This window comes from Ranitomeya imitator, chromosome 5 (genome assembly GCF_032444005.1).
Source record: "Ranitomeya imitator isolate aRanImi1 chromosome 5, aRanImi1.pri, whole genome shotgun sequence".
NCBI lineage: Eukaryota > Metazoa > Chordata > Amphibia > Anura > Dendrobatidae > Ranitomeya > Ranitomeya imitator.
Genome location: NC_091286.1, coordinates 417992544 through 418007077, shown reverse-complemented (window position 1 = coordinate 418007077; position 14534 = coordinate 417992544). Strand labels below are relative to the sequence as shown.

Below are 14534 nucleotides of genomic sequence, written 5' to 3'. Positions count from 1 at the left end.
ACCATTTTTTTTTCTGTGCTCTGGTTTGTCTCTTTTTTCCTCTTGATTTCTGGGTGGTTCAGGATATATGCTTTGGCATGGATGTCCAGGGTTTGTTTTCTCGTGTGGATCATCTTGCTGCAAGAGTACAGAGTATCCAAGACTATGTTGTCCAGACTCCGGCTTTAGAGCCTAGAATTCCTACTCCTGATTTGTTTTTTGGGGACAGATCCAAGTTTTTGAACTTTAAAAATAACTGCAAATTGTTTTTTGCTTTGAAACCCTGTTCTTCTGGTGATCCCATTCAGCAAGTAAAAATCATCATATCCTTGCTGCGTGGTGACCCTCAAGACTGGGCTTTTTTTCTTGAAACAGGGGATCCGGCATTATTGAATGTAGACGCATTTTTTCAAGCGCTCGGATTATTGTATGACGAATAGTGTTGAGCGATACCGTCCGATACTTGAAAGTATCGGTATCGGATAGTATCGGCCGATACCCGAAAAATATCGGATATCGCCGATACCGATATCCGATACCAATACAAGTCAATGGGACATCAAGTATCGGAAGGTATTCTCATGGTTCCCAGGGTCTGAAGGAGAGGAAACTCTCCTTCAGGCCCTGGGATCCATAGGGATGTGTAAAATAAAGAATTAAAATAAAAAATATTGATATATTTACCTCTCCGGCGGCCCTTGAACTCAGCGCGGGTAACCGGCAGGCTTCTTTGTTCAAAATCAGCGCTTTTAGGACCTGAGAATCACGTCCCGGCTTCTGATTGGTCGCGGGCCGCCCATGTGACCGCCACGCGACCAATCACAAGCCGCGACGTCACCGCAAGCTATTAACGCGCTCATTTTTAAAAATGAGCGCGTTAATGACTTTCAAAGACGTAGCGGCTTGTGATTGGTCGCGTGGCCGCAACCAATCACAAGCCGCTACGTCTTTGAAAGTCATTAACGCGCTCATTTTTAAAAATGAGCGCGTTAATAGCTTGCGGTGACGTCGCGGCTTGTGATTGGTCGCGGCCACGCGACCAATCACAAGCCGCTACGTCTTTGAAAGCCATTAACGCGCTCATTTTTAAAAATGAGCGCGTTAATAGCTTGCGGTGACGTCGCGGCTTGTGATTGGTCGCGTGGCGGTCACATGGGCGGCCCGCGACCAATCAGAAGCCGGGACGTGATTCTCAGGTCCTAAAAGCGCTGATTTTGAACAACGAAGCCTGCAGGTTACCAGCGCTGAGTCCAGGGGCCGCCGGAGAGTTAAATATATCATTATTTTTTATTTTAATTCTTTATTTTACACATCTCTATGTATCCGATACCGATACCCGATACCACAAAAGTATCGGATCTCAGTATCGGAATTCCGATACCGCAAGTATCGGCCGATACCCGATACTTGCGGTATCGGAATGCTCAACACTAATGACGAACCTAATTCCGTGGATTATGCAGAAAAAACCCTGTTGGCCTTGTGTCAAGGTCAGGAAGCGGCCGAATTATACTGCCAGAAATTTAGAAAATAGTCTGTGCTCACTAAATGGAATGAGGAGGCTCTGGCTGCTATTTTCAGAAAAGGTCTTTCTGAAGCCCTTAAAGATGTTATGGTGGGCTTTCCTATGCCTGCTGGTTTGAGCGAATCTATGTCTCTAGCCATTCAGATTGATCGGCGTCTGCGCGAGCGCAAAGCTGTGCACCATATGGCAGTGTCCTCTGAGCAGAGTCCTGAACCTACGCAATGTGATAGGATTTTGACTAGAACAGAACGGCAGGAATTCAGACGTCAGAATAGGCTGTGTTTTTACTGTGGTGATTCTGCTCATGTTATCTCTGATTGCCCTAAGCGCACTAAGAGTCGCTAGGTCTGTTACCATTAGTACTGTACAGCCAAAATTTCTCTTATCTGTGACGCTGATTTGCTCATTGTCGTCCTTTTCTGTCATGGCATTTGTGGATTCAGGCTCTGCCCTGAACTTAATGGACTTGGAATTCGCCAGGCGCTGTGGTTTTTCCTTGCAGCCTTTGCAGAGCCCTATTCCTTTGAGGGGTATTGATGCCACACCCTTGGCCAAGGAAAAACCTCAGTACTGGACGCAGATGACTATGTACATGGCTCCAGCACATCAGGAGGATTGCCGTTTTCTGGTGTTGCATAACCTGCATGATGTTGTTGTACTGGGTTTTCCATGGTTACAGGAACATAATCCGGTGCTGGATTGGAAAACTATGTCGGTGACTAGGTGGGGTTGTCAAGGGGTACATAGTGACGTCCCTTTGATGTCAATTTCCTCTTCCCCCTCTTCTGAGGTCCCTGAGTTTTTGTCGGATTTCCAGGATGTATTTGATGAGACCAAGTCCAGTTCCCTTCCACCGCACAGGGACTATGATTGTGCTATTAACTTGATTCCTGGTTGCAAGTTCCCTGAGGGCCGACTTTTCAATCTGTCTGTGCCAGAGCATGCCGCCATGCGGAGTTATGTTAAGGAGTCTTTGGAGAAGGGGCATATTCGGCCCTCTTCATCACCATTGGGAGCGGGTTTCTTTTTTGTTGCTAAGAAGGATGGCTCCTTGAGACCCTGTATTGATTATCGTCTTCTTAATAAGATCACGGTCAAATTCCAATACCCCTTGCCTTTGCTTACTGATTTGTTTGCTCAGATTAAGGGGGCTAGTTGGTTTACTAAGATTGACCTCCGAGGGGCATATAATCTTGTTCATATTAAACAGGTTGACGAATGGAAAACTGCATTTAATACGCCCGAAGGCCATTTTGAATACCTTGTGATGCCATTTTGGCTCTCTAATGCTCCATCTGTGTTCCAGTCTTTCATGCATGATATTTTCCCAAATTATCTTGATAAATTCATGGTCGTATATGTTAGGAGTCGAGTTTCCTCTGCTGCACAGGGGGAATCTCGATCCGTCTCCGCTGCGGTCTCCCATTCTCCTCCGGCCGCAGTGGAGTCTGCTCAGCGGGGACGTCGCTCCCAGTGTCTTGCTTGCTCTCACTCTGTACAGAAAGTTACTGCTGCTTCTTCAGCTCCTGCCATTAAAGTCAGTGCTGGTCAGTGGCAAGCGGACTTTCCTGGGACTAAGTCCTTGTTTGCGCACACTGAGCATGCCCAGGGCAAGATCTCCCATTGGAGATCGAGGGTCATGTGCTCAGGCTCTGCAGCACATTCCATTGGACCTCTTGGCAGGTCTTGGAAGGGCAAAGTTTCTGTGGCCACTTCCTGTGCTGCAACTATATAAACTGTGCATGACCGCATGGCCATGCGCTAGTGTACAATTGAATACGTGTGTTTGTTGTGAGTGCAAGTCGTTCATTAAATACCCCTACCCTATTGTATGACTGTTCGCGTATGGAGTATGGCTGCTATCTAGCGCCCGACAAATCACTCAACGTGTCACACACGTATCAGCGTCTATTGCTGTGACCGCCAGTGCGGCGCCACGCGCCAGTTGTGCGCTTCCTGACCCACGTTTGGGTGCTTAGTGGTGCCTGCCAGCACGGCACAGTTCGCACTTCGGTGCTCTAATTATAAGAGTTGCCTAACACACCCTGTTGCGGTGTTGTGTCAGCAAGTGGTCTAATCGGACTTCAATCCTAGTTGGGGTTAAGTTCGCTGACTGCTTGCTCGCCTTCTATGTGCGGTACCGCGATCCTGTGACGCAACAGGATCGCTTCCTTCACGTTGGGTGAAGTTTAACCCACACGAGTATACTTATGAGTACCGCCATATAGTCCGTCATTACTCAGCAGCAGGTTCCATCTCTGCACGGTGGACCCCGGGCTACGAACGCACCGTACACTATCAGTCTTATTATTTGGTGCGCTCCGCTAGCCCTAACATTACACTAGCGCCTGGCTCTTCCTCCACGCTTGGGTATTACCGACACTTTTCATGTGTCCCTCTTGAAACCCGTATACATGTCCCGGTTTTCCGAGTCATCTGCTGGGACATCGGGTTCGTCTACGGACGATTACGAGGTGAACGCTATTTTGGGGTGCAAGGTGGTACGCGGCAAAAAGTTTTATTTGGTGGATTGGAAGGGTTATGGTCCAGAGGACAGGTGTTGGGAGCCTGCTGAAAACATTCGGGCCCCACAGCTCATTGCTGCCTTCGAGCGTAGCGAGGCCCAAGGAAGGGGGGGCCCCAGGAGGGGGGGTAATGTTAGGAGTCGAGTTTCCTCTGCTGCACAGGGGGAATCTCGATCCGTCTCCGCTGCGGTCTCCCATTCTCCTCCGCCCGCAGTGGAGTCTGCTCAGCGGGGACGTCGCTCCCAGTGTCTTGCTCGCTCTCACTCTGTACAGAGAGTTACTGCTGCTTCTTCAGCTCCTGCCATTAAAGTCAGTGCTGGTCAGCGGCGAGCGGACTTTCCTGGGACTAAGTCCTTGTTTGCGCACACTGAGCATGCCCAGGGCAAGATCTCCCGTTGGAGATCGAGAGTCATGTGCTCAGGCTCTGCAGCACATTCCATTGGACCTCTTGGCAGGTCTTGGAAGGGAAAAGTTTCTGTGGCCACTTCCTGTGCTGCAACTATATAAACTGCGCATGACCGCACGGCCATGCGCTAGTGTACAATTGAATACGTGTGTTTGTTGTGAGTGCAAGTCGTTCATTAAATACCCCTACCCTATTGTATGACTGTTCGCGTATGGAGTATGGCTGCTATCTAGCGCCCGACAAATCACTCAACGTGTCACACACGTATCAGCGTCTATTGCTGTGACCGCCAGTGCGGCGCCACGCGCCAGTTGTGCGCTTCCTGACCCACATTTGGGTGCTTAGTGGTGCCTGCCAGCACGGCACAGTTCGCACTTCGGTGCTCTAATTATAAGAGTTGCCTAACACACCCTGTTGCGGTGTTGTGTCAGCAAGTGGTCTAATCGGACTTCAATCCTAGTTGGGGTTAAGTTCGCTGACTGCTTGCTCGCCTTCTATGTGCGGTACCGCGATCCTGTGACGCAACAGGATCGCTTCCTTCACGTTGGGTGAAGTTTAACCCACGCGAGTATACTTATGAGTACCGCCATATAGTCCGTCATTACTCAGCAGCAGGTTCCATCTCTGCACGGTGGACCCCGGGCTACGAACGCACCGTACACTATCTTATTATTTGGTGCGTTCCGCTAGCCCTAACAGTATATTTGGATGATATTTTGATTTTTTCCGATGATTGGGAGTCTCATGTAAAGCAGGTCAGAATGGTGTTCCAGATCCTTCTTGATAATGTTTTGTTTGTGAAGGGGTCTAATGCCTATTCGGAGTTCAGAAGGTCTCTTTTTTGGGTTTTATTTTTTCTCCCTCGTCTATAGAAATGGATCCTGTTAAGGTCCAAGCTATTCATGACTGGATTCAACCAACATCTGTGAAGGGCCTTCAGAAATTTTTGGGCTTTGCTAATTTCTATCGCCGTTTCATTGCCAACTTTTCCAGTGTGGTTAAGCCCCTTACTGATTTGACGAAGAAAGGCGCTGATGTGACGAATTGGTCCTCTGCGGCTGTTGAGGCCTTCCAGGAGCTTGAACGCCGATTTATTTCTGCCCCTGTGTTGCGTCAGCCGGATGTTTCTCTTCCTTTTCAGGTTGAGGTCGACGCTTCTGAGATTGGGGCAGGGGCCGTTTTGTCTCAGAGGGAGTCTGATGGTTCTTTGATGAAGTCATGTGCTTTTTTTTCCAGAAAGTTTTCGCCTGCGGAACGCAATTATGATGTCGGCAATCGGGAGTTGCTGGCTATGAAGTGGGCGTTTGAGGAGTGGCGACATTGGCTTGAGGGCGCTAAGCACCGCGTTGTGGTCCTGACCGATCATAAGAATCTGATTTACCTCGAGTCGGCCAAGCGGTTGAATCCTAGACAGGCTCGATGGTCCCTGTTTTTCTCCCGTTTTGATTTTGTGGTCTCGTATCTTCCGGGATCTAAGAATGTTAGGGCTGATGCCCTCTCTAGGAGTTTTTCGCCTGATTCTCCTGGAGTCCTTGAGCCGGTTGGCATTCTTAAGGAAGGGGTGATTCTTTCTGCCATCTCCCCTGATTTGCGGCGGGTGCTTCAGGAATTTGAGGCTGATAGGCCTGACCGCTGTCCTGTGGGGAAGCTGTTTGTTCCTGATGGATGGACAAGTAAGGTGATTTCTGAGGTTCATTGTTCAGTGTTGGCTGGTCTTCCTGGGATTTTTGGTACCAGAGATTTGGTTGCTAGGTCCTTTTGGTGGCCTTCCTTGTCGCGCGATGTCCGTGCTTTTGTGCAGTCCTGTGGGACTTGCGCCCGAGCCAAGCCTTGCTGTTCCCGTGCTAGTGGGTTGCTTTTGCCTTTGCCGGTCCCTGAGAGGCACTGGACGCATATTTCCATGCATTTTATTTCGGATCTTCCCGTTTCCCAGAAGATGTCTGTTATCTGGGTTGTTTGTGACCAGTTCTCTAAAATGGTCCATCTGGTACCTTTGCCTAAGTTGCCTTCCTCCACAGATCTGGTTCCATTGTTTTTTCAGCATGTGGTTCGTTTGCATGGCATTCCGGAGAATATTGTGTCTGACAGAGGTTCTCAGTTTGTCTCTAGGTTTTGGCGGGCCTTTTGTGCTAGGATGGGCATTGATTTGTCTTTTCCTTCGGCATTTCATCCTCAGACTAATGGTCAAACTGAGCGTACCAATCAGACCTTGGAGACCTATTTGAGATGCTTTGTGTCTGCTGATCAGGATGATTGGGTGTCTTTCTTGCCGTTGGCCGAGTTTGCACTTAATAATCGGGCTAGTTCGGCTACTTTGGTTTCACCTTTCTTTTGTAATTTTGGCTTTCATCCTCGTTTTTCTTTTGGGCAGGTTGAGCCTTCTGATTGTCCTGGTGTTGATTCTGTGGTGGACAGGCTTCAGCAGATTTGGACTCATGTGGTGAACAATTTGACGTTGTCTCAGGAAAGGGCTCAACGTTTTGCTAACCGCCGTCGGTGTGTTGGTCCCCGGCTTCGTGTGGGGGATTTGGTTTGGTTGTCTTCTCGTCATGTTCCTATGAAGGTTTCTTCCCCTAAGTTTAAGCCTCGGTTTATTGGTCCTTATAAAATTTCTGAAATTATTAATCCGGTGTCTTTTCGTTTGGCTCTTCCAGCCTCTTTTGCTATTTATAATGTTTTCCATAGATCTTTGTTGCGGAGATATGTGGTGCCCGTTGTTCCCTCGGTTGACCCTCCTGCCCCAGTGTTGGTTGAGGGAGAGTTGGAATATGAGGTTAAGAAGATTTTGGATTCTCATTTTTCGAGGCGGAGGCTTCAGTGTCTTGTCAAGTGGAAGGGTTATGGCCAGGAGGATAATTCTTGGGTTGTTGCCTCCGATGTCCATGCCACCGATTTGGTTCGTGCTTTTCACTTGGCTCGTCCTGATCGGCCTGGGGGCTCTGGTGAGGGTTCGGTGACCCCTCCTCAAGGGGGGGTACTGATGTGAATTCCGCTCTTGGGCTCCCTCTGGTGGTTGTAAGTGGCACTTTTGTGAGTTCTGCTCTTGGGCTCCCTCTTGTGGTTTCAAGTGGTATGGCTGCTCCTTGGATTTAGCTGTCAGCAGCTGCGCAGTCTATAAAGGCTTGGGACAGAGTGACGCTCCCAGCGTTATATTATAGATATCTGTATGTCATCTCCTCCTGTATTAGACCGCATTCACACGTTATTTGGTCAGTATTTTTACCTCAGTATTTGTAAGCTAATTTGGCAGCCTGATAAATCCCCAGCCAATAGGAAGCCCTTCCTCCTGGCAGTATATATTAGCTCACGCATACACATTATAGACAGGTCATGTGACTGACAGCTGCCGTATTTCCTATATGATACATTTGTTGCTCTTGTTTTTTGTCTGCTTACTAATCAGATTTTTATTTTTGAAGGATAATACCAGACTTGTGTGTGTTTTAGGGCGAGTTTCATGTGTTAAGTTGTGTGTGTTGAGTTGCATGTGGCGACATGCATGTAGCGACTTTTGTGAGATGAGTTTTGTCTGGCGACATGCGTGTAGTAACTTTTTGTGTGTTGAGTTGCATGGGACAGATTAGTGTAGCAAGTTGTGTGCAGCAAGTTTTGCGCATGGCGAGTTTTGCGCGTGGCAAGTTTTTTGTGAGGTCGTTTTGAGTATATGCAAGTTTTGTGTGAGGCAACTTTTGTATGTGTTGCAACTTTTGTGCATGTGGCAGTTTTTCCACGTATGCAAGTTTTGCATGTGGCGAGTTTTCCATGAGGTGAGTTTTGCACGTGTGGCAAGTTTTGCGGAGCATTGTTTTGCATGTGGCGAGTTTTGCGCGTGGCGAGTTTTGAGCGGCGACTTTTGTGCTTTGACTTTTTTGTGGCGAGGTTGGTGTATGTGTGGTGAAATGTGTGCTGAGGGTGGTATATGTATTCAAACGTGGTAGTGTGTGGCGCATTTTGTGTGTGTGTTCATATCCCCATGTGTGGTGAGTATCCCATGTCGGGGCCCCACTTTAGCAACTGTACAGTATATACTCTTTGGTGCCATCGCTCTCACTCTTTAAGTCCCCCTTGTTCACATCTGGCAGCTGTCAATTTGCCTCCAACACTTTTCCTCTCACATTTTCCCCATTATGTAGATAGGGGCAAAATTGTTTGGTGAATTGGAACGCGCGGGGTTAAAATTTTGCCTCACAACATAGCCTATGACGCTCTCGGGGTCCAGACGTGTGACTGTGCAAAATGTTGTGGCTGTAGCTGCGATGGTGCAGATGCCAATCCCGGACATACACACATACACACATACATTCAGCTTTATATATATATATATATATATATATATATATATATATATATATATATATATATAGTAATATAGTAACATAGTAACATAGTTAGTAAGGCCGAAAAAAGACATTTGTCCATCCAGTTCAGCCTATATTCCATCATAATAAATCCCCAGATCTACATCCTTCTACAGAACCTAATAATTGTATGATACAATATTGTTCTGCTCCAGGAAGACATCCAGGCCTCTCTTGAACCCCTCGACTGAGTTCGCCATCACCACCTCCTCAGGCAAGCAATTCCAGATTCTCACTGCCCTAACAGTAAAGAATCCTCTTCTATGTTGGTGGAAAAACCTTCTCTCCTCCATATATATACACTAGCTATTGAACCCGTTCTACGCCCGGGTGGCGAGCATTTATATTGGTATATGGTCTCCATCCTGTCATGTGCTGCTCCATCCTGTGTCCCCATCCTGTCATGTGCTGCTCCATCCTGCGTCCCCATCCTGTCATGTGCTGCTCCATCCTGCGTCCCCATCCTGTCATGTGCTGCTCCATCCTGCGTCCCTATCCTGTCATGTGCTGCACCCATCCTGCGTCCCCATCCTGTCATTTGCTGCACCCATCCTGCGCCCCCATCCTGTCATGTGCTGCACCCATCCTGCGCCCCCATTCTGTCATGTGCTGCTCCCATCCTGCGCCCCCTTTCTGACATGCGCTGCTCCCATCCTGCGCCTCCATTTTGGCATGTGCTGCACTATTCTGTCATATGCTGCTCCCATCCTGCGCCCCCGTTCTGTCATGTGCTGCTCCCATCCTGTGCCACCGTTCTGTAGTTTGCTGCTGCCATCCATATGCCCCGTACACTGCTCCATAAAAGTTGATGGCCCCCATAAGGTGCTCCATAGTATATGCCCCGTACACTGCTCCATAAAGGTTTATGGCCCCCATAACATGCTCTATAGTATTATATGCCCCGTATGCTGCTGCGATATATAAAAAAAATAACATACTCACCTATCGTCGCTGGGCGCCGAGTGCTGGGGGGCCTGATCAGGCGGGGACACTGGCACGCTGTGGGGGTCAGGTGCCAGAGTCGCAGCTAGCTCAGGCCCCCGACACTTGCTATAGTTACCTGGCCTGATCCACCACTGCGTGCCGCTTCTTCTGGGTCCTCTGGCTGTGACTGTTCAGTCAGAGGGCGGCGGGCATTACGCGCGTTATCGCGCCCTCTGAACTATGTACGTCACAGTCAGAGGACCCGGAACACTGAGCCGCACGCAGCGCTGGAACGGGACAGGTGAATATAGCTTATACTTACACTCCTGACGCGTCCCTGCCTCTCCGTTGGAGATCGCGATGTGCGTTCAGTGTTTACTAGTGTTGAGCATTCCGATACCGCAAGTATCGGGTATCGGCCGATACTTGCGGTATCGGAATTCCGATACCGAGATCCGATACTTTTGTGGTATCGGGTATCGGTATCGTATACATAGAGATGTGTAAAATAAAGAATTAAAAAAAAAAATATTGATATATTTACCTCTCCGGCGGCCCCTGGACTCAGCGCGGGTAACCGGCAGGCTTCGTTGTTCAAAATCAGCGCTTCTAGGACCTGAGAATCACGTCCCGGCTTCTGATTGGTCGCGGGCCGCCCATGTGACCGCCACGCGACCAATCACAAGCCGCGACGTCACCGCAAGCTATTAACGCGCTCATTTTTAAAAATGAGCGCGTTAATGGCTTTCAAAGACGTAGCGGGTTGTGATTGGTCGCGGCCGCAACCAATCACAAGCCGCGACGTCACCGCAAGCTATTAACGCGCTCATTTTTAAAAATGAGCGCGTTAATAGCTTGCGGTGACGTCGCGGCTTGTGATTGGTTGCGTGGCCGCGACCAATCACAAGCCGCTACGTCTTTGAAAGCCATTAACGCGCTCATTTTTGAAAAATGAGCGCGCTAATAGCTTGCGGTGACGTCGCGGCTTGTGATTGGTCGCGTGGCGGTCACATGGGCGGCCCGCGACCAATCAGAAGCCGGGACGTGATTCTCAGGTCCTAAAAGCGCTGATTTTGAACAAAGAAGCCTGCCGGTTACCCGCGCTGAGTTCAGGGGCCGCCGGAGAGGTAAATATATCAATATTTTTTATTTTAATTCTTTATTTTACACATCCCTATGGATCCCAGGGCCTGAAGGAGAGTTTCCTCTCCTTCAGACCCTGGGAACCATGAGAATACCTTCCGATACTTGATGTCCCATTGACTTGTATTGGTATCGGATATCGGTATCGGCGATATCCGATATTTTTCGGGTATCGGCCGATACTATCCGATACCGATACTTTCAAGTATCGGACGGTATCGCTCAACACTAGTGTTTACGCATACCGCGATCTCCTGGGAGCGTCACTCTGTGGGGTCCAGACTGCGCCGGCGCTAGCGCTTGCGCAGACTATAAAGGCTTCGGACAGAGTGACACTCCCAGCGTTATATTATATATATATATATATATATATATATATATATATATATATATATATATATATTAGTTAGCAATTTGTGCAGTTGTGAGTATGATTTTCAGAAAAGCTTTTTGTAATATTTTTTTTCTGTTATTATCCAACAGATGTCAATCCTACTACCACATATATTTCAGTCAGTGTGACGGATGATACATCACCAGCTGAAGGCAGTACAAGTTCTACTCGAATTGGGTCTACAGATAAAAGTAAGTCAACATCAACATCTGATATCAGTACAAGTGCTGTTCCAAACGGGTCTACAGGAGAAAGTATATCAACAGCTGAAATCAGCACAAGTGCTCCTTCGGAACTGTCTACATCAGAAAGTATATCAACACCTTATATCAGTAAAAGTAATGCTGTAGAAGGGTCTATATCAGATGGTGTATCAACAACAGATAGCAGTACAAGTTTTTCTCTGGGAGTGACTAAAACCGAAATTATATCAACAGCTGAAATCAGTACTACTGTTGATCCGGAAGTAAGCACAGATGAAAGTTTATCAACAGTTGCAATCAGTACAGGTACTGATACACAACTGACTACAGATGAAAGTATACCAACATCTGAAATAAGTACAAGTGTTGATCCAGATTTGACTACAGATAAAAGTTTATCAACAGCTGAAATCAGTACAAGTTTTACTCTAAAAGCGACTACAGATGAAAGTAAACCAACAGCTGAAATAAGTACAAGTGTTCATCCAGATTTGACAACAGATAAAAGTTTATCAACAGCTGAAATCAGTACAAGTATTACTCTAGAAGCGACTACAGATGAAAGTAGACCAACAGCTGAAAGAAGTACAAGTGTTGATCCAGATTTGACTACAGATAAAAGTTTATCAACAGCTGAAATCAGTACAAGTATTACTCTAGAAGCGACTACAGATGAAAGTAAACCAACAGCTGAAATAAGTACAAGTGTTGATCCAGATTTGACTACAGATAAAAGTTTATCAACAGCTGAAATCAGTACAAGTATTACTCTAGAAGTGACTACAGATGACAGTATACCAACAGCTGAAATAAGTACAAGTGTTGATCCAGATTTGACTACAGATAAAAGTTTATCAACAGCTGAAATCAGTACAAGTATTACTCTAGAAGCGACTACAGATGAAAGTAGACCAACAGCTGAAATAAGTACAAGTGTTGATCCAGATTTGACTACAGATAAAAGTTTATCAACAGCTGAAATCAGTACAAGTATTACTCTAGGAGTGACTACAGATGAAAGTAAACCAACAGCTGAAATAAGTACAAGTTTTGATCCAGATTTGACTACAGATAAAAGTTTATCAACAGCTGAAATCAGTACAAGTATTACTCTAGAAGTGACTACAGATGAAAGTAGACCAACAGCTGAAATAAGTACAAGTGTTGATCCAGATTTGACTACAGATAAAAGTTTATCAACAGCTGAAATCAGTACAAGTATTACTCTAGAAGTGACTACAGATGAAAGTAAACCAACAGCTGAAATAAGTACAAGTGTTGATCCAGATTTGACTACAGATAAAAGTTTATCAACAGCTGAAATCAGTACAAGTATTACTCTAGAAGTGACTACAGATGAAAGTATACCAACAGCTGAAATAAGTACAAGTGTTGATCCAGATGTGACTACAGATAAAACTTTATCAACGGCTGAAATCAGTACAAGTATTACTGTGGAAGTGACTAGAGATGAAAGTATACCAACAGCTGAAATAAGTACAAGTGTTGATCCAGATTTGACTACAGATAAAAGTTTATCAACGGCTGAAATCAGTACAAGTATTACTCTAGAAGCGACTACAGATGAAAGTAGACCAACAGCTGAAATAAGTACAAGTGTTGATCCAGATTTGACTACAGATAAAAGTTTATCAACAGCTGAAATCAGTACAAGTATTACTCTAGGAGTGACTACAGATGAAAGTAAACCAACAGCTGAAATAAGTACAAGTGTTGATCCAGATTTGACTACAGATAAAAGTTTATCAACAGCTGAAATCAGCACAAGTATTACTCTAGGATTGACTACAGATGAAAGTAGACCAACAGCTGAAATAAGTACAAGTGTTGATCCAGATTTGACTACAGATAAAAGTTTATCAACAGTTGAAACCAGTACAAGTATTACTCTAGAAGCGACTACAGATGAAAGTAAACCAACAGCTGAAATAAGTACAAGTGTTGATCGAGATTTGACTACAGATAAAAGTTTATCAACAGCTGAAATCAGTACAAGTATTACTCTAGAAGCGACTACAGACGAAAGTAGACCAACAGCTGAAATAAGTACAAGTGTTGATCCAGATTTGACTACAGATAAAAGTTTATCAACAGCTGAAATCAGCACAAGTATTACTCTAGGAGTGACTACAGATGAAAGTAGACCAACAGCTGAAATAAGTACAAGTGTTGATCCAGATTTGACTACAGATAAAAGTTTATCAACAGCTGAAATCAGTACAAGTATTACTCTAGAAGCGACTACAGACGAAAGTAGACCAACAGCTGAAATAAGTACAAGTGTTGATCCAGATTTGACTACAGATAAAAGTTTATCAACAGCTGAAATCAGCACAAGTATTACTCTAGGAGTGACTACAGATGAAAGTAGACCAACAGCTGAAATAAGTACAAGTGTTGATCCAGATTTGACTACAGATAAAAGTTTATCAACAGCTGAAATCAGTACAAGTATTACTCTAGAAGTGACTACAGATGAAAGTAGACCAACAGCTGAAATACGTACAAGTGTTGATCCAGATTTGACTACAGATAAAAGTTTATCAACAGCTGAAATCAGTACAAGTATTACTCTAGGAGTGACTACAGATGAAAGTATACCAACAGCTGAAATAAGTACAAGTGTTGATCCAGATTTGACTACAGATAAAAGTTTATCAACAGCTGAAATCAGTACAAGTTTTACTGTGGAAGTGACTAGAGATGAAAGTATACCAACAGCTGAAATCAGTACAAGTGTTGATCCAGATTTGAATACAGATAAAAGTTTATCAACAGCTGAAATCAGTACAAGTATTACTCTAGAAGCGACTACAGATGAAAGTAGACCAACAGCTGAAATAAGTACAAGTGTTGATCCAGATTTGACTACAGACAAAAGTTTATCAACAGCTGAAATCAGAACACGTATTACTCTAGGAGTGACTACAGATGAAAGTAAACCAACAGCTGAAATAAGTACAAGTTTTGATCAAGATTTGACTACAGATAAAAGTTTATCAACAGCTGAAATCAGTACAAGTATTACTCTAGAAGTGACTACAGATGAAAGTAGA

The 14534-nt window shown here is 45.5% G+C and overlaps 1 protein-coding gene across 1 annotated transcript in view; it reads left to right on the top strand.

Annotated features, from left to right (window-relative positions):
• The window catches only part of LOC138637790 (serine-rich adhesin for platelets-like), a 65192-nt gene that overhangs the window by 39446 nt on the left and 11212 nt on the right, over positions 1 to 14534 (top strand). The window contains exon 2 of the mRNA XM_069726713.1: positions 11344 to 14499. Within this exon, the coding sequence (XP_069582814.1) occupies positions 11344 to 14499 (3156 nt within the window). The remainder of the gene's footprint in view (positions 1 to 11343; positions 14500 to 14534) is intronic.